The sequence below is a fragment of the Magnolia sinica genome, chromosome 2 (genome assembly GCF_029962835.1).
Source record: "Magnolia sinica isolate HGM2019 chromosome 2, MsV1, whole genome shotgun sequence".
NCBI classification, from domain to species: Eukaryota; Viridiplantae; Streptophyta; class Magnoliopsida; order Magnoliales; family Magnoliaceae; genus Magnolia; species Magnolia sinica.
In genome coordinates, this window is record NC_080574.1 from 130,732,489 (window position 1) to 130,743,090 (window position 10,602).

At 39.3% G+C, this 10,602-nt stretch overlaps 1 protein-coding gene across 1 annotated transcript; it reads left to right on the forward strand.

Moving 5' to 3' along the window:
* The first annotated feature begins 4,525 nt into the window (after window positions 1-4,525).
* Window positions 4,526-7,784, forward strand: LOC131237657 (NAC domain-containing protein 92-like). Its single transcript, XM_058235547.1, has 3 exons — window positions 4,526-4,776; window positions 6,157-6,422; window positions 6,864-7,784. The coding sequence occupies exons 1-3, from the start codon at window positions 4,623-4,625 to the stop codon at window positions 7,404-7,406; spliced, it is 963 nt and encodes a 320-aa protein (XP_058091530.1). The 5' UTR covers window positions 4,526-4,622; the 3' UTR covers window positions 7,407-7,784.
* Window positions 7,785-10,602: the final 2,818 nt, after the last annotated feature.

Below are 10,602 nucleotides of genomic sequence, written 5' to 3' on the forward strand. Positions count from 1 at the left end.
TTCCGTTCCCACTGTTTTGCTTGGTGTAACCCACGTGAGTTTTGCATCTACCTGATTTTTAGATTCTTATACTATTGTTGTTTTTAAAAACAGATGGACGGAGTGGATTTGTCATAGACATATCCGTGGGCCCCTCACAGCCCCGGATACAGGAAGCTTCCTCAATGCTTCTACATTTTGGAGATAAGAGGGGAGAGGATTAGGCAATTGAATGACCATACTCGCCAACGTGGCACATATGTACAAGATCCAGACCGTTCATTAGTTAGGGCTTCGGTTGACTTTCCTGCCCTCCAAATCCAGGTTTGATCCACTCATCATGGCCTGCTACACATGCACGACTGATTCTAACTGTCGTATTTTCTCAATTACACATGGCCCACATGATGCCTGAATTTACCTTTTTCTTTCTGGGTCAGATGATGATGGTGAAGGGGGCCCACCTGATCAGTGGCCTAGATCACGTAGCTACATGCCATGTTGGCATACGTGCAGCAAATAACCCCTCTGATCTAACGTGCATGACAGCTAGGATTTCTTGGTGTGGATTTTCCACTTTTGGCCATCCAAGGTGAGGCCCACCAGATAGATAAAGTACATTTACTGGTTGTACGGCCAATACAATTTTTTTCTGGTCACGATGTAAACGTGTGGGACTAAATGTCACGTGCCAATGCCGTGATACAAAAATCATTTTTTTAATAAAAATATGCCAAGTACGCAGCATGACAACATTAGAATGTAGCAGTGTCCAAACTGGAAAATGTTTATAAAATAAAATAAAATAAAAATCTAGAAAACCATACAATAATTTATTTTTTTTAATTAAAATATGATTAGATTGAAATTTATGATACGAGAGCAAATCAAATTGGTTGAGCCAAACGGTCCACGAAGGAAGATTATAAAACATGGAGACTAAGATGGGCCAGTTTGGATGTGCCCCAAATGTAGATTGTGAGATTGTCACTGTATCATCACTGTTTTGGACGGCCCCGATTCATCTTTGGAATGAAAAGCAAAACCAAGGACATTGTGCATGTTGGACAATCCTATCCGTTGAATGTTTAACGTGGACACCGTTGGTGAAGAAGGTTAAGGCACTGTTTGGGATGATCGGTGAATGTGAGATGGTCCACTGATTCAAATGTGGATGTGACGATGATAACAGGTCGGATCTGATATGATCGCAAACCATAGTGGGATCAGCTAGCCCACCGTTTGGGCTTCATTCCACGTCATTTTCATTTTGGATGTGCATCCAAACAGGCCCTAACAGATCACTATAAGCTAAGATGATAAGTAAAGAGACAGCTAATAAACTGTGACACCCAAATGGGGAACGGATTGGCTACTCCCCCTGCCACCAGCCAATGGCTGATGGTCAGTACTCTGTGGGCCCCACCATGATATATGTGTTTCATCCATGCCGTCCATCTATTTTTTTAGATCGTTTTAAGGTATGAGAAAAAAATGAGTTATATCCCAACCTCAAGTGGACCACATTACAAGAAACAGTGTTAAATGAACGTCAACTATTAAAAACTTTTTGGGGGCCATAGAAGTTTTGGGTCAAGCTTGTCTTCTTTTTTTTCCTCCTTCATCCAGGTTTGTATGACCTAATCAACAGATTGGATGTCAAATAACAGTACAATGGGCCTTAGGAGGATTCTAATGGTGGATATCCAATCACTATTGTTTTCCTGTGGTGTGGTCCACCTGAGATTTATATCCCTCTCATTTTTGGGATCAAGCCCTAAAATGATATGTAAAAATGGATGAAAGGCATGCATGAAACACATACATCATAGTGGGGCCCACAGAGCACCGACCATCAGCCACCAGGTGGCAGGGGGAGTAGCCAATCCTCGTTGATGGATGCTCCAAAAGCAGTATTCTCAGGACTTTTCTCCGTACTTGGTACATTTATTTATATTTGATCATATATCCCTCTAGTGGAAGTGTTTAGATCTTTCAATCAGGGAAATTTATGGATCATGCCCCATCCATGGTGGGCCTCAACAGATCAACGGTTTGGATCAGGGAACTGTGGATCTCGGTCGTGTATCAGAAGACTGTTACACTTTTGATGCATGAGAGAAGAACGTGGCGATATTCTACTGGTTGGTATGATTTCTGGCCAAAGTTCCTCATTGAATAGCGTGAAGGATCACTAAGTGCAACCACGAGCGTGCACTTTCAAAGTGCGCTCTCCACACGTATGGAAACTAGGAATAATTTGCAAGATCTGAGCCTCTCATCAGTAATCTCCAGCCTGCAGATACCATTTCTGGGAAAGGATGCCTGATAAAATAGTCAGATATAGCATATATCTAGACTGTTAAAACATTGTCTAAATTCCAAATAAATGTGGGGCCCAAAGATTAATATATTGCGACTTTTTCAATATATTAGAATCTACATAGTGGCAATTTCCTGATGAACGGCCATGATCTTTCATATGTTCTACTAATTTTCATTTGTGAGGTGGGCCACTTTGAAAGTTCACTCGTGCGAGTGTGTATAGTACTTCTCAATAGCGTGGCTGCCTGAGGGTGGGTAGAATCGTTGGAAGTAGTTGGACGGGGGCGAGGAGATGAGATCTTGCGAGGGAGACTCAGCTCATACAAACAAATGCCACTCATATTACATGAGAACTACGAAAATACCACGGAATAGACACCGCCACACTGGAACAATTGAGTTAGTTTTGCACATTTAACAAAACGGTGGAGACTCTTCAACCGTACACGTGGCATATTTGTATGGAAAGCTGTATTGTCCAAATCTCTGACCCAAATGTGGAAAGAGCACAACCGAAAAATTGCGCTGACAGGATAATGTTAACCATCTGATTTTTTTCGTTTGAATTTGGACCGCTCACTGTTTTCCTTTTGACTGTCCATTTGGTAGCCATTAACTGGATGGTTAGGATTGCTTGATCGGCTTAGTTTCAGTGATAAAGTCCATCAATAACTACTTGGGTGGACCGAATGTTGTACATCGGTACCACGTGTTAGGAGGATAACCCACGACCATTTTGTAGATTGTAGAAAACTAACACAGGAGCCTACACAAATGTCAGGGACCGGATCCCATTCAGTGGGGGCGCGGGTTCGGGGAATCCACCAAGGTGGACGGATCCTTGACCATGGGGCCCATCTTGATGGATGTTTCTTACATCCATGCCGTCCATCCGTTTCTTAGGCTCATTTTGGTTTATGAGCCAAAAAAAGTACAGCAGATCCAAATTCAGGTGGACCATACCACAGGAAACAATGGTAATTCCTCGTTAAAAACTTCTTGTGGGCCACGATAGTTTTGGATCAATATTATATATATTTTTTCATTCATCTTGTTCTTTTTAACATTATCAATAGGTTGGATGGAAAATAAACATTACGGTGGGTCCTTAGGAAGTTTTTAATGGTAAGTATTCAATCACAACTGTTTCCTGTGGCGTGGTCCACTTGAGAATTTTTCGGCTTATTTTCTAGAATAATCTGAATAAACGGATGAAAGGAATGGATTTAATACACATACCTCAATGTAGGCCCCACAGTCATGGAACCACACACCGCGGTGGATCCGAGGATCCACCGAAGCCGCTCCCATTCAGTGGTGAGCAGTAGAACTGAAATACGGTAGAGCAAGCTCCCCACAGTACACGTGGCCGGGTTATTTATCAATCAGGACCGTCTATCAAGTGATCCCTATCATAGATGGCAAATGTTTCCAAATTCACACCGATCAAATCCTAGATATCAATTTTCATTGCTTTCCCACAGTGAACGACGGTCTTTAATTATTTATGTTCTGTCAATGCTTTAAATATACTGATTATACGGTTAGATTATCCTATCTAGATGTAATTCGAACCATTGGACATCTATTGATGGTTAGGATTATCCTATTCACTCATTAGGTGGGCACTGGGCTACACCTGTACATTGGGTGTAGATGGCATTAATCCATGTGCTACTCCGTTGAGGCCCACACGTAAAAATGGTTAATGATCGAAACTGACCATCTTGTAGGAATAGCCAGGCATGGACCAAGATCAAAAAAAAGGAAAAGAAAAGAACAAGTCAAAGAAACAATCCTGACCATTAATTTTGGAGTTGGATGTGGACCATGAACCCCTTCTTTTATTAACTGTCCGCATTCAGCTAAACATATCATAGACAGAACTTTTTAAACCATGATCTGTCCATGATAACACTCTAAGTAGGCCCCACTGGTCGATGCATGGGCGGTTTTTGTGATGACTGATGAATGGCAATTTAGCAATAATTTGAAAACCCATGGTTGATTGACTAATCATATCATGATGCTATGTCCTAAAGGTGGCATTTAGGTAATTTCCACTTCGTAATAAACACGACATGTTTCCATGCAACGTCCCTATCAGAGCAGTATTAAATGAGGGACCAAAATTTCTTCATGGATGATGATCTAATACTGTCCAAATGACTCTATTAATATCAGCCATTGATCTTCTTTCTTGCCTCTTTTAACCATCACCCCTCCTCCAATTTTCCAAAACCTCCTTTTCGGAAGATCGAAGGAGGTTTTGGTACCAAAGAAAACCCAGGTGTTCTTGTGCTAGATTAGTCTTGGAAATGGAGGAAAATCTACCACCTGGTTTTAGATTTCACCCAACTGATGAAGAACTCATCACATATTATCTGACTAGAAAGGTCTCTGATTTCAACTTCGTGGCCCGGGCGATCACAGACGTCGATCTCAACAAGTGCGAGCCTTGGGACCTCCCAGGTAGTTCGAAATTCCGCGTCTATGTTTTTCTTTCTTAATTTTTAATTTTCTTATTCTGTATTCAGATTGCAAATATGAAGAAAAAAGCAGTTATTGGTAACTATATCTGATTTCCGCTATGGTAGATGGGATTTTTCACATTCTATTAAACTCTTCTTCATGTTTGTTTCATGTGTTTTTTCGCCTGTTTTCAAGAAAATGGATTCAAGGTCCAAAATATTGATTTGGGTTTTTGTTTTTTGTTTTTATTTATTTATTTATTGGGTTGGTCTTGATTTTGTTGATTCAGACATTTCAATGAAGTTTTTCATATTCAATGTGAATACAATCTTGATATTCATTTTTTTCTATTTTATGTTGGTTTTTTTCTAATTATAATTGTTCTATCAGTTTAAGTTACGGTCCCTTTCTGTACCCCTCTGTTTACTTTCTTGCTAAAGAACAGTGGAGATTTTCTTGTTAGGAAAATAAAAGAGTAAGATTAGAGTAGCATTTAGGATCTACTAATCTACCACTTGATCTCTGGATCCAACGGTTGGATCTTGCTGGATAATAATAATAATAATAGTAATAAACATCTTAAAAGAAGAAAGGAATAGGAAAAGTAAGATAACATGATTAGAGTGGATAGCCTTGCATTTTAATGCTGGCTCCTTAAAACCAATTAAGGGAAGATTGTTATTACTTGTTTTTATTTTTACTATAGCTTTTACTTTTATCATACTAAGAATAAATTGGAAAATAAAAAATAAAAAAAATACAAGATTTTAAAATATATGGATACAAATGGAAATAAATTTTGCAAACTTACAAACAACCCTGGTTGATCAGGAACCCTAATATGGCAGAGCCATCTATCTGCAGTACACGTGGGGAAGGTGATGCATCAATCTGAGCCATCCATTTAGTGATACCTACCATGAATGGCCTATGTTTACATAAAAACACCTGCTAGACAATCCTATCCATCATTTCTATTCACTTTTCACCTCTGAATTTGATTGTTAAAACCGTTGCCATGAAGGACACCGATTAGATGGTTATGATCATCAGATGAGTTTCAAACCATATTCTATTCACAGTTGGGTAAACTAGATGGACGGTCTTGATTGATACTTCACCCTACCACGTGTGTTGTGGAGAGATGGGTATACCAGATTCCAGTTCTCCTGTCTCTACCGAATCCTTACCTGATTTCATGTGTTATTTAATAGGAATTTTAATTATATTATGGTACACATACGTTTACAAAATACGCACACGTGCGTGCACTCACATGGAATTATAAATGAGATTTTTTTATTTTTTTTATTTTTTTCTTTTTCTTTTGTTCTCTCTTTTGGGTTATGAAGAGTGATTTGGAATTTGAATTTTGAGTAGGCAAAGCTTCCATGGGAGAGAAAGAGTGGTATTTTTTCAGTTTGAAAGATCGAAAATATCCAACCGGCCTTAGAACGAACCGAGCAACGGACGCAGGCTACTGGAAGACCACCGGCAAAGATAAGGAGATCTTCCATGGAGGAATGATGGTTGGAATGAAGAAAACCCTAGTTTTTTACAAGGGAAGAGCTCCAAGAGGAGAAAAAAGCAACTGGGTCATGCATGAATATAGACTCAATACCAAACTAGCTTTCAAACCCACAAAGGTAAATGGATAAAAACCCTAAAAAGGAATGCTTGCTTGTGGGAAAACCGCCCTATATGTTCCAATGTGGCCCAAGTTTGCAAGATCAGGACCGTTCATTAGGTGGGATCTTCATTACACTCGTAGCCCAACTGATGAATTGCTTGGATCTAGCTTACATGTGCTTATCTTCAGTGTTTTCTGATGGGTACTTGCAACTAGCATTTCTTAAATCTAAAACACTTTTTTTTTTTTTATCACACGCACACACACCCCACACACTCACGCTGGTGGAATTTCACCACCTATGGGTACTCGAACCCTTGACCGGGAGTTGAAACTCCTGAGAGTCTACCACCCGGGCAAGAGTCTACCACCCTTCAATCTAAAACACTTGCACCCTTCAAAATCAGATCAGTTTCAATGGTATTGTTTGATTGATCTTGCTTGTTTTATACCACAGGAGGAATGGGTTGTCTGCAGGGTGTTTCAAAAGAGCGCCAGTGGCAAGAAGATACCACAGAGTCCCTCATCATTACCTCCATTGCTCGAATCATCCTGCGATACTACCTTACTAAGTGAGTTGGGTGAGATCGATACATCGAACTTAAGCAGTCTGGCAAACTTTTCGAGTGGTTTCAACACCATTTCTACTAATGACAACAACAACCACAACCACAACCACAACAACAACAACAACAACATGAGCATGGACATGAATTGGGAATTAGCAAGTGAAATGACGAATCATCACTCAGTCACTTGGCCTTCAAACTTGTTAAATTCGAATTTTTCAGCAAATTCGTCGATTTTGAGGGCATTGCAATTCAATGCTTATCAAACAAGAGAAGCAACTACAGGAATAAACTCTTTCTTAGCACAAGGAGAGAGTTTGGGAACAAATTCCAACTCGAATTTCCATGCTGCTTCTTCCTCGAAGGGTGCTGATTTTGCGCAACCACAGCAAAATCAATTCAGTCTTGAATCCATTTGGCGAAGCTGTTGAAAAACTGTGAAGACTAACAATCAAACTTGTAAATGGATCTCTCTTTTACTTGTAGTGGATAAGATGGGATAAAACCAATGTTCTCAGTCGTGCGGCTATCATGTGTCCTAATCGGACAGCACGCGTGGCTCGGGCCCATTCCACAATTGAGTACTTGGGTAAGATCAAGGTAGAAAAACTTCATTAGGAGGAAATGCTACAAAGAAAAATTAGATTAGATTATTCTCACTGTTTTATGTTTTGTCTAATCATGCTTGGTATGGAGCAAATGCTTCCATATTCATTTGTAACCGTTGATCTTTGAATTGCATGGGACTTCAAGTTTCAAAACTCAAAACAAGAGAAACGTTGTTGGGTGCTTGGTTTTTTTTTTTTTAATAGAAATATTTCATGCTATTTGTTACATGAAAGGGTCCTCGGTTTGTACAAGTTGGGGCCCTGGTTTGTGTGATCCAGACAATTTGATTAGATGATCGGGTTCCAAAAATAAACCCTTGATGGGAGAATATTGTTGGGTGACCGCAAAAGCACATAGAGATGAATCTAAAGAAGTAATCCAATCGCACTACGCAAGCACAAAGCGAACAAATCGATTTAACGTAAAAAAAACCCTTTCAGAAAAAAACCACGGCACAAAGCAACAGATGATCACTATAAAAAAAAACAGAAATTACAAGAGACAAGATCTTACCGATTCGAACAACCTTGAATCAAACCCTTGCTACACCCTTGAAACCCCTTAAACGAATTTGAAACCCTAGTAATTCCTCCCAATTCTGTTTACACCCATATATATAGCCCTGAGAAGAATCCCAAACAAAATTAGAAATATATCCCGCAGATCTGACGGATCTGCATAATTCTATAGGAAACCATTCGATGTCATCGAACAACCTTCGATGTCATCGACACTTAACCTTCGATGGCGTTGAACTAATGTCAAAACAATCCAGAGACAACACATGAAATTTTGGATTCCTTCGATAGCATCGAACATGACTTCGATGTCATCGAACACTCCTCGATGTCTAAAAAAAATGACACCAATATGTTCACTAACCAATAGAGAAAATCTAAAAACTCTCAATGGGATCGAGCACTGTTTGATATCATTGACAATGGCATCGAACAGTCTGTTGATGTCATCAACAAGCCATGTTTCTGAATGATTTAAGACTTCAAAAAATAACAAATATTAACCCTCTTATTGGTGGCCCACGAATCGACTGTTAAGAAAATTAGTACAGAAACCATCCAATTTTCACTCAAGAAAGCCAGTGGATCAGCATGATCATCCAAATTTTGAGAGTTTTGGGTCATATTCCATCTATGGAGGGCCCGTAAAGGAACAGTTTGGATCACTGAACCATGGGCCCCACTTGTACTAACTGAAAATGAGGATGCAATGCATGCCTTTGGCTCTAGGATCTTACAGTGCTATCATTCTTGCACTCACCTCCTTACCACGGATTTGAATAGCTTCAATTTATGGGATAGGATGATGTTTTTTTGTTGTTCATTAAATTCGGCCGGGCGGAACACGTGCGAGGATTGCGAGTGTGCCAAAACTGATTGGGTCAAATTCAAATCATGACCACCAACTCTTGGTGTTGAGATAGAGCATGGTTCGATCATGGCTTAACCGTTCGTCTATTCGGCCAATTATTGTGCACTCGTTACTCAGGTGATTAGTAGAGGTTGGAGTTCTTCATTCAAATGAGTTGTTCTTTATCTTGCAAATCCAAGGATTTACAAAGTTTCAACAATTATATAGTTAAAATGAATAAAAAGAAAAGAATAGTCGATATGAACAAGGAGGAGAGATGAAAGTGGTTAAGGAAAAGACTAATAAATTACCGCAATGGGGAATCACCTGCCTAACTGAGAGCAGCATGGTACTTCTGAGAGCAACGTACTGATGAGCGAAGCAAAGGCAATGCCAGAGATTTCAATGATGGTTGTCCTAGCATATGAGCATAGGCGGATGAGTTCCTAAACTACGGTCTTCCTTCAGATCAGGCACACGGGCACAGATGGAAGGGAATTATAATTACTAGCTACAACCTAAGTCGGTCCAACGCATGCTCAAGGATGGACTGTTACTACCACTATGCTAATGGTCTGTTGCCACTGAGCAGGGCTAGACTAAACTAAACCTAAGTATACACACAGCATTGCACTATCTTGATAGTATTCTTACTAAGGATTGAGAGCATTTTCTTCCAATTTGCTCCTTGTATTTATAAGCTCTAGGGAAAAGATAAGATAATAATTATCTATCCACGTGTCTTCATCATGTGCAACCAGATGGGAACAAGCGACTATAATTTATCAACCATGATTTCGCCCATAAATGTGCACCATAAAGTTGACATGGTTAGGATAACCACCTATCCTTAGCCGATGAGACTAAAATACAAAAAATGCCCAAGGCTGAGTCGATCATCGACCTCACACCGCCTACTCTTTTTAAATGTCTTTAACACTACGTGGCGATATCAATGTCATTCATCTGATCTGTATAGATTTTGGTCAAAACACTGCCCCCTCACATTTATGGCTATTCCACAAAGAATAGTCGAAAAAGTGTTCTTGAATTGATTTCAGTAACACGTGTTTAATTTTCTACATCCAAAATATCAATTGGCATCGTCATTCCCTCATTCCCTATTATCGAGCGCCACATGTAGCAAAGAGGATATATTTTTGGTTCCTTGTGGCAGCTTTATTTTCAGAATTCGCTCCAATCAATATGCAGCAATTAATGCCTCGCATGTGGGTACTCTATATACATCATCTCTTTCTTTTCATTTTCTTTTCTAAAACCCTAAATCATTTTCTTCCTCTTCTACAAGTATGGTTCCAAAGACGATGAAGTTTTTTTTTTTTTATATTAGAGCATCTACAATCTAATATTTCAATATTATTTTAAAATCACTCACTCCTCTTGCTTATACAGAAATAATCATTTATTCCAATTCAGATTCTAGTCTTTATCTGGGCCTATCCTTTAATCTGTCATCTTCTCTTGATCTCTCTGTCATTGCCAATTACTTTTCAATAAATAGAATAGAAAAGTTCTTGATTTCTCATAAGGCTTTTGATTAGAAATACTAGAAAAAGACTTTGGGACTATAACCCAAACATCTTGATGGATGGCTTGAATGGTATACCCAAGTTAAGAAGTAGTTCATTG

Coding starts and splice junctions, on each gene's coding strand:
- LOC131237657 (XM_058235547.1), top strand. CDS start 4,623: ATGGAGGAAAATCTACCACCTGGTTTTAGATTTCACCCAACTGATGAA. Junction 4,777..6,156: donor CGAGCCTTGGGACCTCCCAG/GTAGTTCGAAAT, acceptor AATTTTGAGTAG/GCAAAGCTTCCATGGGAGAG. Junction 6,423..6,863: donor TAGCTTTCAAACCCACAAAG/GTAAATGGATAA, acceptor TTTATACCACAG/GAGGAATGGGTTGTCTGCAG.